At 41.9% G+C, this 18,143-nt stretch overlaps 1 protein-coding gene across 2 annotated transcripts in view; it reads left to right on the top strand.

Annotated features, from left to right (window-relative positions):
- cdh24a (cadherin 24, type 2a) overlaps positions 1–18,143 on the top strand; it is a 42,488-nt gene extending 24,345 nt beyond the window's left edge. For both annotated transcript variants that reach the window (XM_008407543.2, XM_008407544.2), the window contains exons 6-14: positions 3,894–4,075; positions 6,222–6,478; positions 6,601–6,737; positions 6,886–7,007; positions 8,744–8,861; positions 8,996–9,304; positions 9,497–9,689; positions 9,797–10,196; positions 17,264–18,143. In XM_008407543.2, coding sequence (XP_008405765.1) covers positions 3,894–4,075; positions 6,222–6,478; positions 6,601–6,737; positions 6,886–7,007; positions 8,744–8,861; positions 8,996–9,304; positions 9,497–9,689; positions 9,797–10,196; positions 17,264–18,070 — 2,525 coding nt within the window. In that variant the 3' untranslated portion in view covers positions 18,071–18,143. The remainder of the gene's footprint in view (positions 1–3,893; positions 4,076–6,221; positions 6,479–6,600; positions 6,738–6,885; positions 7,008–8,743; positions 8,862–8,995; positions 9,305–9,496; positions 9,690–9,796; positions 10,197–17,263) is intronic.

Below are 18,143 nucleotides of genomic sequence, written 5' to 3'. Positions count from 1 at the left end.
TATGTTTTTTTTTTTTTTTTTTTTTTTTTTTTTTACATAGAACAAAGTTAGTTTGCATACTTTTTTCCTTAGGTAAATGTTAATCTTTATCTAAAAACGTAACGTTTTGACATTCAGTGGTTTTAACTCTCATTGTTTGATGTTCTTCCCTTATGAAGTTAATTTAATGTCAATGTCCATTAATAATTAAAGAATTTAGCTTTCTTTACAGTATATACATATTGTCAGTCGCAGAAATGTAAACATTGCAGATGTTTGACACTTACGACTTCAAGCTTCAGTTTAAATTCATCTCCATGTTAACACAGAGCCATCATCATCCTCATGTCTGTTATTCTTAGCCTGTTCAGTTTCCATTTCCTGACCAGAACCACAGAAACGATGCTGAATGTTTGAAGATAATTGGTCTGAAACCAGAAGTTTTTCAGAGTTTGAGGACGGACATCCCAGAGGAGCTCCGGGCTTTTTAAGAGACGGCACGCCGAGCGGAGATCAGAAATCATTACAATAATAGTCAAACAGAATGGCTCAAATGTTTAAAGTGATTTAAGAATTCAGATACAGTAATACTGCGGAGAAACCAGAAACTGGCATAAATTATAGAACATAGCTTTTAAAGAGCCCTGCAAAGTATTTAAATCCATTGAAATCCGTCACATTTTGTCACATTACAGCTTTAGTGAGTTTTACTGGGATTTTAAGTGATTGCCTGACACAAAGTAGAGTGTAATTATGAAGAGAATTTGTTTATTGTTATACAAATGGTAATTCTGGCAAGCATTTGTACTCAGCCTTCATGTGTCAATAATCTGTACAGCCGCTTTGTGCTAGAAGACGTTTTTGGTGAATTTTGGTGATTCTAGCTTTGCACAGCAAAAGAGTAAACGAGCTCAAGTGAGGTTAGATTGGATGGAGATTATCTGAGAACGTCTGTTTAAGACTCCAGGTTAGATATGTCTGAACTTTGACTTGGCCGTTTCCGGCGCTGGATGTACTTTGAGTTGACTCGCTCCATTGCTGCACCGAATGTTTAGGGTCGTTGTTTCCCAAAGCAAAAACGCTTAAAAAAAACAAAACAAAAAAAAAGTTGTTTGTTTTTTGTTTTTTTACAGACTTGCTTTTTAAAATTTTTGCTACATCCCTCCATCATGGCTTGTGGTAAATTGCAAATGAATTTCCTATTACTTTCCTAATGGCTCTTCTCTCTCCTTCATGAAATCCAGATTTGTGAAACGTATCAACAGACACGTCGCACACCTGTAATCTCACCTAACCCGGAGATCTCTGCACCTCCTCCAGAGTCACCATGGGCCTCTTGGCTGCTTTTATACTTAACGCTCCTCCTACTCCTGCTTTAAACCTCCACCCACCTGAGGCCATCACAAGGCTACAAAAGAGGATTAAAAACATAAAAATTAAATTAAATTCAGACGGGTTTTTTTTCTCAGAATTCTGACATTTAACTAAAGAGCTCTGATACTATTTATGTCCAAATCCAAACCCAAACATGCTTAGCATGTTAATTATGTTGTTAGGAAATAATCACATGCCACACTTTTTAGTGTCTTCATTCATTATAAATTTTGAAAACCACCTTTAATTTTCAATCTGTTGCATAAAATCCCAGTCAAATTTACAAGTCAGTTTGTGGTCGCAGTGTTAAAAACTTTCAGGCGTATGAATGTAAACAATCCAATTAGGAAAACAAAATAAAACAATCTTGGAGGTTTTTTTTTTTTTTTTTACTGAAATATAGATTATTGTTTTAACAAATGAAAAACTCCTGTTTTCAGGAACTGTTAGTTCAGGTCAAGTGAAATTTACTTGTACAGCACATTTCAGCAACAGATACCAATTATGAAACAAGCTGCAAACAATACAATTTGAAAAATGACATCAGAATTATGAAGCAAATATTCATCAGATACATTGATCAATGTTCCAGTTATTGTGAATCAAACACTGACCAGCCAGGTTTTTAGCTTTTAGTTTAAAGAAACTTAAAAGTTTTGCAGTTTTCTGGAAGTTTGTTCCAGATTTGTGATGGGTAGAAGCTGAATGCTGCTTCTCCGTGTTTCGTTCTGGTTCTCTGTGTTATGTGTGAACGTTACGCTCAAAGGGAAAACTCCCATGGTGCTCAGAGTCTGCAGAGTTAGCTCCATGCGTCTCTGTGCACCATGATGTATCCAGCTTTCTCGCTTTAAGACACAATTAACACATTTTTTATGCATCCATGCCACACAACGGCCCTGTGAAGCTGTGAAAAACCAACATCTGATGATATCGCAGTGAAAAGACGAAGAGGGTCAGAGCCCGCGCTGTCCGGGGCGTTTTTCTTTTTATTGTCAATAAATTACAGTAATAGCTCCACATCTCACTCCCTTTATCACAAAGCTGTTATTGTCTTAAACTTTAATTCTGTTTTTTTATTGAATACCTCTTTGCAGTTGTTACAAATTAAAGAAATATATTAGGTCTTGTATACCATAAAACGCTTAGAACAGCAATCAACAGGGTTGAGGCAGCATAGTTGGGTTTTATTGTCCAGACTCTTGGTGATCAAACTCCTCAAGGTCATTCTGGTGGACTTCAGCACAAACCTGAAATCTGTCGTTGCGTTTAGCTTCAGGGCTGCAGCTAACGATTAAACTAAACTAGTGACAAACATCGGCACATTCTGCAGAGTTTTCATTTAACCACTAGAGCTTCTTTTGTGCAATATAAGAAATACATTTAAAAATATTTAGATAATAAGTCCTTTTTTAAATAAGAAAACTAAAATAATTTAGCCTAAAATGCAGTAACTTAGCATTTATTTAGTAAATGCTTTATTATTTGTAGCTAAAATATTCTTCAAGTATCTGAAAAGCTCATTGACTTTACATCAATACAATAAATATAACCTGCAGATTTTTGGGGGGGATTAACTAATTAATAACTCGACGGCAAACGGTGATTAATAGATTTGTTTGTCCAGATTTTTGAACCACGTGAAGCTAAAACTGCCACTTTTTGATCTGAGTAGATCACAGAAGTTTTCTTTTAATCTTAAATGCAAAATTCATGTATTTTTTTGTACAAGTTTGGCTTAATTAATGCTCCAAATATGTTATTGTACTGACCTTTTTCTGAGTCTGCGTATTTCAGTTAATGATTAATCATTGACTAAATTAGTTGACGATTATTCCAGTAGTGGATTCGTCACAATTAATCTGTTTAATTTTGTAACAATTTCATGTCCAGAAATCCTGTTTTGTGCAGGAGCAACGTTAACAGTCGACCAACAGCATCTATCAGAAATGAAAAACATTTATTTGGATACTTCAAGCTTCATGTATGTTGAAAAAGCTACTGCAAGAACCAAAAATACTTTATTAATATACACAATATGTACCTAAATTAAAAATCACAAATAGCAGTCTTTTTTTCAATTTGTTTCATTATTTTTGGTTAAAGTGAATACTTTCTAAATTTTTATTACTGCCTCATAAACATGTTTACTCCCCTCCTCTCCAACCACAGCAGCTCTGTATAATTCATTTTTTCCCACAGAAACAAGGTGCTGTTTACCTACATTAGCATCGCCTCGAGACAAAATGTTATTCCTTGAATGATTTACTGCCATTGTCGCACCGACCAATCGCTCCTGCAACACAAGCAGACCTGTGATATACTGCGAGAGCCGTGATAGAGAGCGAACAATGCTCCAAACTTCATCATGAAATCTGCGCAGGAGGAGCAGCTGCATGCATTAGCGTAATGCCAGCTTTGTTTTGAGCCCAAACGGAGCCAGACAGCGTCCTCATGAACATTCAGTGCCAGCTCTCAAACTGCTCCATTCATTGTGACCTCCTCCTCCCCCCTGCCGCCCTGCGCCCCCTCCTCTGCTGCAGGTGCGTGGTCGTTCTCTGTGTCGGAGCTGGCTGCACCAGGTGTGGAGGTGGGCCGTCTCACTGCCACCGACCCTGACCTGGGAGAAAATGCACAACTGGAGTTTACCATCCTGGACGCGGAGGAGGCGGACATTTTCAACGTCACCGGCAGAGCCAGGGAGGCCGTCATCGTGCTAAATAAGGTGAGCGGCGACGCGGACGCACGCACGCACGCTGAATGCGCGAGAAGCAGCTGAGGTGTATCATGGGAAAACGGGCACCAAAAGCTTTTATGGTGCCCTGGCAGGGTCATTCGTACCCCACTGACCTCTCCACAGTTTGTCAAGCTGTAACCACAGAGCTTTGGGTGTTTTATTGTGGTATTATGTTGTAGACCAACACAAACTAGAGCATAAATATGGAGAAAGTTATGCATGCAAAGCAGAAATGTGTGGCACACATTTTATTAAGCCCCCAAACTTAGTAGATTTTCAGAAAGATAAGATAAAAAGTTAGAAAATAAAACCCAGTAAATAATTCCTTATTATAGATTTTTTAAGTACTAGTTCAAATGGAAAATTATTTGACTTAGAAAAACCTTTTTCCTTGTCTTAAGTCAAATAATTTACCAATACTAAGAAATTATTAGCTTAAAACATGTAAAGACATGTTGCTGAAATGTTTAGTCTCATTCTAAGTGAGCTGAGAATATCTGCAACAGAAACTAGAGCAAAAATTCTTAGTAAAGTTTTGCGTTTCTGCGGTGAGCAAATGAAAATAGTATGGCAGACATGGCAGTCCACCTAAATTGACAAACAGGCAAGAGGCCCCGTGGTGACTCTGGAGGAGCTGCAGAGATACACAGCTCAGGAGGGAATATGTCAACAGGACAACTGTAGGTCATCCGCTCGTCAAATCTGGTCTTTATAAAACAGTGGCCGCAAGAGACAAATTTCTTTTACAGACATCTGAAGATGATGAGTCCAACTGTGAGCCTCCATGCAAAATGCTGTGTTTAGTAGAAAAGACTCAAACCAGACTGTAAAAATGACAGAGGCTCTTGCTTTACAACTCTATCTAGGTAGCCAGCTAGTTTTATCTAGCTAACTACACTGCAAAAACACCAAATACTTTTGCCTAGCTTCAAGTGCAAATATCTTATTACACTTGAAATAAGACAAAAGTAACTTACAAGTAACTTTTCATAAAGATATAGGAGCTTGTTTTCAGTATTTCACTTGTAACATGGGAAAAATGTCTTTTTATAAGTGAAATAATCTGACAGTGGAGCTAGGACTTTTTAATCAACATCAGGGAATTATTTAGTTGAAACAAGCTTCTACATATTGCTGAAAAGTCACATGTTGGTTAATTTTGCTTTATTTCAAGTGTACTAAGATATTTGCACTGGAGACAAGGCCAAAATTACTTAACAAGGTTTTGTGTTTTTGCAGTGTAGCTAGCTTTTACGTACAACATGGGTAAGTGTAACTTTATCGCCCGTTAGCTGGGCGATGTTCGTCTTAACCATTGGCTCCTTTCTGTTGCCAGCCCATACAATTCATTTATTTGCCATTTTTTTGTGTGTATTTCTGTTGTTTTACAGGCCTTAAACTCTGTAATGATCTATAAAATGGCTTAAAATTTTTATATTCTTTGTGACAAGACTTTAAAATTGAGGTTGAAGCCTGAGCTCATTCACAAAGAAGAAATGTCCTGAATTTCTCTGTAGATGTGCGAGGCTGATGGAGACATACACCAAAAAGCTCGCAAGCGCAATGGTAGTGAAAGATGGTTCAATAAAGAATTGACCCAGAGGAGCTTTGTACATATTTTTAAAGCATGTAATATTTTCTTTACCCACAACTTTGTGTTGGTTTACACACAAAATCCCAATAAGATGCACAGACGTTTGTGGTTGTAAAGGATGAAGCTGGAAAAAGCTGAAGGAGTTTGAATAGTTTTTCAAACCATTGCATCAGCAACACTTTAAACACCTTCTGCTGATAGTGTTAGCCTACCGGTGTCCTGAAGGGAGTGATAATGATGAACTGGACATCAGCTGGTCAGAGGCTCACTCATTGAAAGTGAGGCCCTGTTAAAAGAACACGATTTTGACTTTTAGGGCTTTTGACAACATTCGGTGAGATTATCGAAGAAGGATTGAAGGAGAAGATGAGGCTCGTCATTAATTAGACGGAAAGAAAAAATCACCCGAGCCGCATAAGAAAAGTATGAATGGAGGAAAATTCCGTAAATGAATGATGAAGTCTTCGGCTGAATCAGAACCAGAGCAAAAAATAATTTGCCGTCTCATTTTTTCTTCTTGTTTTAAAATTTTTTTTACAGCTTCTGGATTACGAAATGCGCAATTCGTATACGTTTTCCGTGGAAGTGGCGAACCCGGTCGTTGACCCCCGGTTCATACGGAAAGGGCCCTTCAAGGACCAGGCGACGGTCCGGGTGATGATCCTCAACGCTGACGAGCCACCGCGGTTCTCCCAGGCTGTCTACCACCTGGACGTGTCTGAGAACTGCCCCCCCGTCTGCGCCGTCGGCCGCATCCACGCCGTGGACCCGGACACGGGACAGAGCAGCAACATCAGGTAGTCGACTCACCGTCGCTCACACACACACGGGCACGCACGCACACACACACACGCCACTCACACACTCATTAGCTTCTTTACACTTGCGATTCCTGACTGTACCTTGTCCCGTATCCTAGGTACTCCATCGATCCGCAGTCGGACCCCGAGGCTTTGTTCCGCATCGCCTCCGACAAGGGCTTCATCAGCGCTGTGGTAGAGTTGGACCGTGAGCAGGAGCAGTGGCATAATATCTCAGTCATCGCCACACAGAGGGGTATGACAGACTGTGCCGCCGCGGGGCACCTGGAGCGCCACGGCGACACTGACTCGTATTTCACCCAGTGGAGAGCAAACGGTGGATTTTTCTGTAATAACTTGAACATTAGCGTTCATTTCCCCCCCTTCTCTTGTCTCCCTTCCAGACAACCCAAATCTTGTGTCGAGGGCTGTGGTTGCCATAGAGACACTGGACCAGAATGACAATGCGCCGGAGTTGGACAGGCAGTACGCAACATCAGTATGTGACTCCAGCGCCCCGGGTCAGGTCTGTTCTTGTTCAGCCTCGGCCTGATAATACACTGCTCTTCGTTTTATACGCTCAGTCTCTACAGCCACTGTACTTCCTAATGTTTTGGTTTTTTCTAACTACACAATTAAAGCCTCCACATCGTTCACTCCCTGCTTGGCTTTATAAATTATACTAATAACAAGAGCTAAACATTTATCTAGCGCTGCAGTTTCCGAAACTGAACTAACTCGGGTGCAACATGCAGCCACTCCTGGACTCTGCTGATGCAATTAGATACTTTAAAGCGGAGGCAGAAATGTTGGGTTTGCATCAGCAGTGCTGAAGAAAAAGCTTTCTGTGGAGATGAGAAAGGGGGACTGTCAGCTCCTGGAACGGCTTTTTCTGCGAAGAAGTCAATCCGTGAGCAATCAAACGACATGATTATGGGATTGTTTCACAGTTTGTCCACATTGCTTTGTTTTTTTGGTTTTCATTTTCTCACTTTGACGGATTTTTATTGTTATTTAGTGTGACAGACCAACATCAAGAGCTGCATATTTATGGAGTGAAATAGAAATTAAGCAGATGTGGGTCCAAACATCGACTAAGAGTAGCTTTACTTCAATAGTTTTACTGACTTGTTGTGCGTACCATTTGTAGTCGAAGCTCAAACATTTTAACTTCCCAGTCAGAAAAGTAAGCTGGAGCACTCAAGGAAGTCGGACTTCCCACTCCGAACAGTGGGAGGAACTCTGGCTAGTCCCAGTTACGATGTCCAAGACTTGTCGTTTCAATATGGCGGCTCCTCAAATCAACAGCAGTAAGGTGTGCTGGAAACATTCTCCAGTCTGACTGAGCTACTTTGAGAAGAAGAATGTCTGTGTGAAGTTGGATGAGACAAACTCTTCTCCTGTAACTGCAGCAGAATTTGGTGCTGCAAAATGTTGAGCTGGAGATGAATAAGAGCACATTAAAGGAAGCACACCTTTAACAGATTATGAGTTTGTCTGGGCTATACAAAACATGTTTGTTACGTTTTGGGTTTTTTTTGCAGAAAACCAGTGTTAGATAATGAGAATCGGTTCTGCCTGTTCCTTTCTGACTGATGTTTTTTAGGGCCTCTTGTCACTTTTAACGCCCCCTCAACTAAACCATTTACACTCGCACATGAAAATGGCCGCAAAACAAAAGATGCAGTTATACAACTGTACATCTTTGAAAAGCAGAAGTGGAACCTCTTGCACAAACAAGAATGCAGCAAGTGGTTTCTAAATGATAAGCCAACAACAAAACACTAGTCTACTCTAGCAGCCATTGTACACAGTGCATACAGTGGTAAACTCACATTGGAAAAAAGAAAATGGAGGTCCAGCTTTAAAAAATTTTTGTTCATTTGTGACATGTAATCAAGCCAAACATGCTGGAGCTCGTTGCTCTAGGTAACGGGGTTGGGCTCCCCTGGGGTTGCTAGGTGACGGCAGTGCCTACCTATTGGTGTTTCAAACATCCAGACACCAAGAAACATTAACTTATTTTTTAAGTTCTTGGGTTGTTGTAGAAGCAGTAGAAACTCAAATGGAAGTACAAATATGTGCAAAATTTGAATTTTGCATCCTAGGTTCCCTTTAATGCTTGTAACTTGTAACAAGACATGCAGAAGTTCAACTTTACTCCATATAAACAACAGATTACACTCTGCCGGTCTGTTAAACTACTGTTGGGGAATCCCCCTCAGCTCTATTAAAATGATTCTCCGGCTCTTTGCTCTGCAGGTCGTCCAGGTCCTGCGAGCGGTCGACAGGGATCAGGGAGGACAGGACTCTCCAGTCCACTTCAGCATCCCTCCTGAGTCCAGCTCCGCTCTCAACCTCTCCATCAGAGAATCTGGAGGTCACCTCCCCCGCTTCACCCTACAGCTGCTTTTCACATTTCACGCAGAAATTCGACGCCCGTCGATTAGCGACAAGAGAGCGCTCTGTGCTTTGCTGTGCAGTGACATGCTTGATGTGTTGTCACATCATCAGGTGTGACAGCCAGCCTGGTGCTGCAGTCGGCCTTGGAGCCACTCCCTGGCTTCTCTTCCTCTCCGCTCGCCCTCGACGTGCCGGTGGTGCTGCGTGACGGGGCCTCGGGGCTGACCAACACTGGCACCGTCACCGTCACCATTTGCCCATGTCTGCAAGGCGGCATGCAGACGGAGAACCGGGGCAGGCAGCGGGACCCGCGGTGGGAGAGGCACGTGGTCTGCCTGCCCGCGCCGTCCGCCTCGCCGTCGCTCATCTTCAGTTTGGTCACGCTGCTCGCCATGCTGGCCTGTGTCACCACTCTGCTGGGTGAGTTCTGGGGGTGGGGAGGATTTTGTGCGACATTTCTGGGAAACAGAAAACCTCCTAAGTATGTTTTTTTTTTTTTTTTTTTCATTTTTGAGTGACTTGTATTTCGAAAAGACGCTGAGAGGTTGTGTCAGGCTTGCTTCTGGAACATCAGTGGAGTATGTGGGCATGTGTCTGTTCTTTGCCCTTTAGTGGTGTGTGCTCTCTCGCTGTCATTGCGCCATCAGAAGCGAGACTCCCACTCGCCCTTTGAGGAGGATGATGTCAGGGAAAACATCATATCCTACGACGACGAGGGGGGAGGGGAAGCGGACACGGCCGCCTTTGACATCGCGGCGCTGCAGAGCATGCACAGGATCCAGCACATGCACAACAGCGGGAACATGTGAGTCGCTCGCTCGCGCGCCGCCGTGCCTCTCGGCTGTTTGCGTGCGTGGTTGTTCTTCGATCGCTGTGATTTTTCTCTCTCTCTCTCTCTCCTTCGGCACGCAGATGGTACACCCAGCAGAATCCGCCCCGAGCCAGGACGTACAGCTGGAGCCGTCACCCGCGCCCAGCTCTGGGCCCCCAGCAGCGGCCGGGCTCAGCCCCTCTCTATGGGCGCCTCTGCTACGGCGTCCACACGCTGCCCGTTCTCAGAGACTACCCGCTCGGGCCGCTGGAGGCGGGCCTCCAGCTGGGTCGGGTGACCCAGGGCTTCACGGCAGGTCACGGCGCCAATTGTCTCCTCGTCCCCGGCCGGAGCACCTTTGAGCCTCTGCTGCGCTCGCCCGAGACGAGCCTCGGTGGCTTCGAAGCGGAGCATATGCTATCAAAGAGCACGGCCGCAAACGGGAACCAGATCGGCGTGGTGAACGCGGCTGGCGCCAAAGGGAAGGAGGAGCAGGCCAAGGTCAGAAAACTCTGCGGAGCAAAACAGTTACTCACACCTCGCTGTTTATGGTTTGGGGGTTTTTTTTGTTTGTTTTTTGTCTTTGAACAAGTTCCAACATTATTAGGCCTGTGAGAGAGAAAAAGCAAGTAAAGTAAACTCATAGAAAAGTTACTAAAAGGTCAGCGTACCTTACAGTGTCAAACATTTAAAGCGATAGTTCAGGATTTTTGAAGTGAGGTTAGTTTTATTTGGTTGTGACTTTTTCTTAGTCTAACTCATTTTTAGTTAGTTTTTAGAGTGTGTTTGCTAGTTCTTATTAGTTATTGTTTAGTTTTAGTGTAGTTTCCATAGTAATTTCAAGCTTTGGTGTAGAAATCAAAAAGGTCAAAGTATTGAGATTATATGTGTACATCAATTGGGTTATGAATAATCACCAGGAGATACCATTTTCAAAAAAATTTATTCAATTATTGTTGAACCACAAGCTGACTCCGGAATTTAAGCCCAACTTTTGCTGTCGCCATTTTGTGGGCCACCTTAGGAGGAGTATGGAGTGCTGTAATTTGCCGACAGAAGCTTGTATTGGGAGAAAAAAAATCAATTCCACGACAGTTTAAAAGGCTAATAAATGGATTCATAAACAAGAAAATGAAGGATATCGTGTCTATAATTTCAGTATGTTTTAGATAGTTTTATAAATGTACAATACAGTTCCAATTAGTTTAAATTTCTCCACATTAATTTCAGTTCAAATGTTTCCTCAATTTAAGTTTTTGTTATTTTGTTAGTTTTAGCTAACTATAATGACCTTGGTTAGAAGCAGCTAATACCTTACCTGCAGGAGATAACCGTTTTATCATCTTAATGTAGTTTAGATCTAGATTAGTTGCAGAGGTCAGAGAAGAGACTAGACCAAATCGAACTTCTATAAATACAACTATATTCTAAAAAAAATCACAGCAGTTTATGCCAACTCAGTTTTATGAACTTTGAAACATTAGTGGGTTATTTGTGACAGAAAGAAAAGGTCAGAGGTGGTGTGCCAATGATAGCATTCCTGTTGGAAACATGTACTGAGCAAAACAGATAAAATGTTTCTTATCCAAGTGTAATAGAAAAACAAGGGAGTGTAAAAGTTAATAAAAACCTTCACACATTGTTTTCAGAAGTGTTGCACATAGAAGTAGCTCCTATAATGAGCTCAGCAGATGCACAGTTGTTAAAAAAAACTGCAATATATAATAAATATGACTTAAGAGGAATTTGACTTCAAAATGTAATGCCTTGAAATTGGGCCTCTGCTCTTTCTGGAACTCCACCTTTAACAGCGTTCTTAGGAGAGTTGATTGGAGAAGTAGCTCCTGTAATGAGCTCAGCAGATATCAGTCCACCAGGTGTTTGCTAGTTGCTGCTGGCTAGTCTGAAGGAGCTGAGCAGAGAGCTAATGGGGGTGGGCTGCTCTTTGAGGTAGAAGCTCAGACGCTCAGAAACTGCAGCTCAGAAGAAGAGCTTTGTCCTCAAAGGCGGCGCTAGGTCCACCCAGAATGGTTGCCACGGGAGAATAAACTATTTCTGAAACATGTACGAGAGAATCAAGGCAACACAGCAGGTATGTTTTTGATAAGGAATTGACATTATAACATGACATAAAGTTGAAAAAAAGTTGATTTTACCCAACATAACCTTTTTAATAACCTTTTTGCAAATGTTTTACTAAGTAAGTTTTTCACTCAGATTGATTACTGATGACGCACCGCCTCCCACCGCCATTCCCCACATAAATAAAAATCAGCTTCCCTGTAAATAACCGTAAACTGCAACAACCTTCTTGACACTCAAGTTATTTTATGACAGTGAAAGTCTGTCCACCCTCTGGGACGAACTAATCTGGATTTATACTGAGTGAAAAGTTAATCTGGTGCAGCTCCAACATTTCGTGCTTATAACCCTTTCACAGAACCTGCCTTAAAACTCGTGAGCTGCATCTGTTTAAAATGCAACACTTTATCATCAAATCAATACACATCGTTTATGTCAGGTATATAGTGTGGCCCACAGTTATTGGCAAAGATAACTGCGGCTTTAAATAATTGTATTTTACTGCAATGAATATATATCTATATATAAATCTTAAGTGCATGTATTCAGTAGAGTAGAAAAATTTATTTTAAGAAGTTGTTCAATTTTAGTATTACACAGTTGATTTATGAAATGTAGTTCGAGCATTTTTTTATGCTTTACGTTTTAGTTTGATTAGTTTCTATGGTCTTCTAACTAGAAACTCATATTTATACACAGTGAGGATATGAGTGGTAGAAACATACAAAGCCAAGTTGCCATAACAACCACTGTACGCCATATACATGCCAGCTAGTTGTTTGAGAGGCATGGCGAAAAAACCCCAGCATAAATATAAACATGTAGAGTTTGCTAAGGATTACGATCCTGTGATTTGGTCGCATGAAGGTTGGGTCAATACTGACTTTTTGGCCCATATCAGAACCACTTAAATACAGCTGGATGCATATCTGCTGTTGTTATAGAGACCTATGTTTTTTGGTCTTTAGCATTTAGTCTGGGGACGCACTGATCCACTTTTGTCACTTCCGATACCGATATTTGAGGTTTGGTATCGACTGATACAGATCCGATGCAGAATAACAGTTCTGAGTTGACTTAAAACAATTTTTTTTAAAACACAGTTGTAAATGTACTTAATTAGAAATGTATTAGATAACTCTGCACCAGTACAGCACACTTGAAAACACCAATAGCTTCACAAGTTTGGTCAAACATGTAAAAACTAATTTGTTCAGTCAGAACAATTAAGAGTAGAAGAGCCTACGTAAAATAAATGATAAAGAAACTGAACCTGAAAATAATAGGTTGACTACTTTGGTCAAACGTAAAAAAAAAAAGAAAATGCAACAAATGCATTTGAACTTCACTTTCAAATGGTTTAGAAAGGGAAATCAGGAATTTTAAATATAATGTAAAATACATAATCATATATCATGACGTCATTCAGAGCTACAAACATAGAATTACGCTGAATAGATCTGACACATTGTCACCAATACCCGATCTAGAATTATAATTTTTTCAATATTAGAGCTGATACAGATATTAATATTGGATCATGTATCACTAACTTTATCCGAATTTGATGTTATAGAAGTATAAAATTTGGCCAGATCAAATGTAACTGTCATGATCCGTGTTTCTGTGTGTTTATTTTTGGAGTTTTTTGTGTTCAGTTTCCTTCCTGTGAGTCTCCGCCTCTGCGTCTTCCCCATTGATTGTCTCCCAGGTGTGTCTCGTTCCCTTCATTACCCCTGTGTGTATTTAGTCCCACCTGTTGTCTGTGTTCTTCGTCAGGTCCTTGTCTTTGCCTACATCTTTGTCTGTGTCTACGTCTTAGTCTTGGTCCCTGTCTATGTGCGCTTATCCAGTAGAACTGCGAAGTCCTGTATAGCGTAAGCTTCTATTTCCAGTCCTGCTTATCAGTTGCTACCGGTGTTTAGCTGTGTGCTAGTCTCTCCGCCGTGCTGCCTGTATTGGACTGTTCCGAGCATCATTATTATTAAACATATCATCATCTTCACCATAACCTGGGTCTCTGCGTCAATCCTCACCACTACCAACCACCATTCCTGACAGTAACCAGTGAATGAAACATTGATGGAGCTGGTCATAATTTTTCCGTGCAAAGATTTCGGGATCCCAAGAAAAAAAATCTGAATTGATAAATAAGAATTTAAGTGTTTTAAGTTCTGTGATGTTGTGGGCCTGTTTGTTTTGTTCCTCTCTCTCCAAACTCCCTGGGAGTCTTGTTGCGGTGCACGGCATCAGAGACTCTTTCTGACTACTTAGATAAAATATGGTCGACTCTGTCAGACAAATGAAAATAGGTTGTCACTGGGTCCATCAACAGAAAAGCGACCCGAAAGATTATGGCCAAAATCGATCCCAAAATGGTTCACCAGAGGAAAAGCCCACTTTCTTTCATGGCCACCTTCAGACCTAAATCATTCGGAAAACCAGAGGGGTGAGATGAATAAAAAATAAGATTGGAGTCTGAACTCTGGTTGATTTAGAGAAGTAAAGGTTCAGATAAAGGCTCACGTTGGGAAATAGTTTAGGGGAAAGTCGAAGAGCCGTCCTGTTGGCGAAAGAGGCATGGACAAAGTATGGGTTCAAATAAATATACCAGGAATGCGTTTTTCTTCCATTTGCAATAAATCACAAGATAAGACAAAATTTATTTTAAGCCTTTTCTTTTACATTCTTAACAGGAGTTCCCATGAATGTAATGAGCGCCGCATAAAGACGGCTTTGGACTGATTAAAATTTATGAACCCCAGGCGTGGCGAAGCTTCACGTTAATGCAGGAGCCTGTCTTCTAGTCGTATTTGCATGTCGGCGCTGCCATAATCAATCATTTGCATATAGGAGCATTGTTTATTGCTTGATGTGGCAATAAAAACAACAGCCGGGGCAAAAGCACTTCACCAGCCGTTAAACTGAGGCTGTCGTTGGAGGAAGTGAGAAAATAAAGTAGGTTTTATTAGGTGGCCTCAGCTGTGAAATCACAGACAGACGAACGGAGAAAACAGGCTTGTGGCAGCAGTATATAAAAATAAAAAAAATCACAAGGTCTTCAATATCGTTCTTATGTGTGTCTTCAACTATTTATAGTGCATTCCAAATAAAATCCACATAGATAAAAACAAAAAACAGAATAAATAGCCTGATAAGATTTTTGCACCAACTCAATTACTTACAGTATAGTTTGTGCATACTGTAGTGTGTGTATTTATAATTAAAAAAAATTATACCCTTAATAAGAAATGCAGAGTCTGTGAAATTAGCTCTTTCATATTATGGTAAATTTTTGTCGCTACATATTTTTCATTTTAACTTTCACGTCTCAAGCTTGAGTGCTCTAAAAAATGTGCTTGCATGATCGGGTGTGTGTATCAGACGGGCGACGTCGTCACAACACATTCGTCTCCGTCAAACAGAAAATGTCGGATTATGAGGTCGGTGCACTGGGAAAGGTGAAATCGCATACGAGGCATGAAAACAAAAATCCTAAAGTGAAGGGAAGAAAAACGGAAACCAAATGCCTCGGCCAAAAAGATGTTGTCAGATCAAAATATGAGGGGATCAAATTAGATGTGCATCTTGATGAATTCCAAAGTTTCTGACAATCATCAAGTGTAACGGTTTATTGATTAAAAGGATTCTGAAGGCAGAAATGTGGGCTCACTGTAACGCATGTCCATGTGTACTACAATTTAGGTTCAATGCCAGAGTCCAACCCAAAATTCAGACCAGGTTGGGCCAAAATTGTCTGCTTGATGATTGGCTCGGGCTGCTACACAGCTTTTTTATAATTATTATTATTATTATGTAAAATCGACTTTTTTGAGCACTACATCTTGTTATAATGTTATTCCCTCATCAAAATCGTACCAGGAATATTGCTTTGATTTTTTTTTTTATACTCGTTTTAGAAATCCTTTAATCTCCGTGGCAACCATTCAGCTGTGCAAAATGCCTGGTTGGACCTAGCCCCGCCTTCAGCGATGAAGCTTCTCCTCTGAGCTGCAGTTTCTAAGCTTCCGTCTCACAGAGCAGCCCTCCCCCACAACTCCTCCTCTCGGCTCCTTCAGACTAGCCAGCAGCAATTAGCAAACACCTGGTGGAACTGAGCATCTGCTGAGCTCATTATACGAGCTGCTGCTCAGTGAAACATTGGGAAAAAACGAGTTTCAGAAAGAGTAGGATCTTCTTAAAGAGACAGAGGCCCAATTTTAAGGCGTTAAATTACAAAGTCAAATTTCATATATAGCAGTTTCATAATAACTGAAGTTAACATAGTTACTTGATTGTGATATAAAATGGTACTATGTGCCTGGCAAATACATAATTCTGCCTTTTTTAATAAGCCGACAATACAGCACACACCAAACTAAGCAAGAATGCACAGTAATAAGTTGTGTTAACCAGCTTATCATAGTCTAAATAGAGGAGAAAGTATTTACCCTGCTGAGTAAAGAAAGCAACAAACAAAGAAAGAATTAAGATGCTGAAGTTTATTAGACTGTAACAAGTGCAGCGCGGTGCACAGCACACACACGGCCCCGCCCTCCTCCGCTCTCGCCAATCACACCACCCAGAATATTTAATCTTTGATTCACCCTGCTGTTACAACAAGCAACAAAACAGAGCTGGAAGATGTTAAGCAAAATCTAAAAACAAGAGGAGTTACACTGCAAAGTCAGCAGAGTCTGGAAGTATTTTCAACTGGTAATTGATGACAACAGGACATGAGTTGGCTTGGTAGAGTGCAGCAAATGTGTCACTTCGTCTTTGTCCTTTTCCATGGATTACTGCATCGGTGCAGCATGTCATGGAGGAACACAGCTTGCGATTCTGCTGGGGTGTAGGAGGTCCTTTAGTTTGTCTGCATTGTTGGGTCTGGTGTCTATCAATATCTCCCTGTTCTTGACGGTGCTTGACAGTGTGGGGTTCAGGTCAGGGTTGTCCAAAATTTTCTTGACCTTATGTAAAAGTCTTCTTTGAATCGTCATCTCCAGAGGTTGGAGATGAAGACCCCCAACCACTGGAGTAGTTCCTGGAACATAATCGATTATGTTCCAGCATAATCGATTATGTTGGACTCTAAAACATTAATAACTTTTCCTTTATTTTTACAGTAAATTGCCACAATAATCGATAAAATAATTGATTACTAAAGTAATCGTTATCCGCAGACCTAAAATAAACAAAAACTCTTGAAACCTAAGCCTTTGTGTTTGACAAAGCTGTATGTTTCAATACGGCCCCACAACATGGTGCAGCCACCACCATGCTTCACTATTGACACAGTCCTCTCAGGTTTGAAAGCCTCACATCGACTCCTTGAAACATTCTTCCTGTTACTGCAGCCAGCTTAAATCTTCACTTCCTGTGTATTTAACTTGCTGAACTGAGTCAGCTGATTGACAATTTAGTTTATTGAGATGCGCTGACGTATTTTTTTCTCCCTCTGACCCGCCTTTCCTTTCCTTCTCCAGCCAAACCCAACAGGCCCAGAGTCGACAGCAGCCAACGTCCCAGCAGACCTGACCTGCGAGTCGTCATGCCAAAGTCGCGCCAGCTTCTCGTCGAACCAGCAGGATGGCCGACCAGGGTCGTCCCAGACCCAGGTCAGCACCGGCGCCACCAGCACCACGGCAGACGACATTGACACCGACTCCTCCATCCCCTCCATGTCGGAGCAGAACTACTCCACCAGCAGCCAGATGAGCAGCGTGAACTCCCCCGCCTACGTCAAGTTAGACACGTACAGCATAGTGGGCTCACTGAACCCGGGCGGGATAGGGGTGTGCATCAACGGGACCGGCGGCGGGTTGCAGTTGCTCAACATGGCAACGCTGAAGGCCAGAGACGCGCCCCCGCAGACTTTAACCGCACCGGCGGGGTCGCTCGGCAACTGCAAAGCCGCGACGTCCGAAGCCCCGAACCCTCAGCCGCTCCGGATGGAAGAACTCCTCAGCATCCGTTTGGACCGGGTCACCTCGGACTTGTCGCAGCCACCCTACGACTCGCTGCAGACTTACGAGTTCGAGGGTCGCGACTCCAGGGCCGAGTCGCTGAGCTCGCTGGAAAGCGACGGCGACAAGGAGGGAGAGCGGGCAGCAGGGGGAGGTATGGACGAGCTCAACCAGAAGTTCCAGAAGCTGGTGGAGATCATCCGCGAGAGGCAGAAGGAGAAGAAGAAGAAAACGACGACGACGCAGAGCGGCGAGGCGACGGAGACCACAGAGACTCGGAGACAGAGTGAGAACACAGAGAAACAGCAGCAGAGATGGGATTTCTAGATCCTCTGTACCAGACGAGCGTGAGAGAAGAGGAAAATCTTTGATAATGACAGAGCTTAAACACACACACACA

Source organism: Poecilia reticulata, linkage group LG4, assembly GCF_000633615.1.
Source record: "Poecilia reticulata strain Guanapo linkage group LG4, Guppy_female_1.0+MT, whole genome shotgun sequence".
NCBI lineage: Eukaryota > Metazoa > Chordata > Actinopteri > Cyprinodontiformes > Poeciliidae > Poecilia > Poecilia reticulata.
This window is presented reverse-complemented; position numbering and strand designations above follow the sequence as displayed.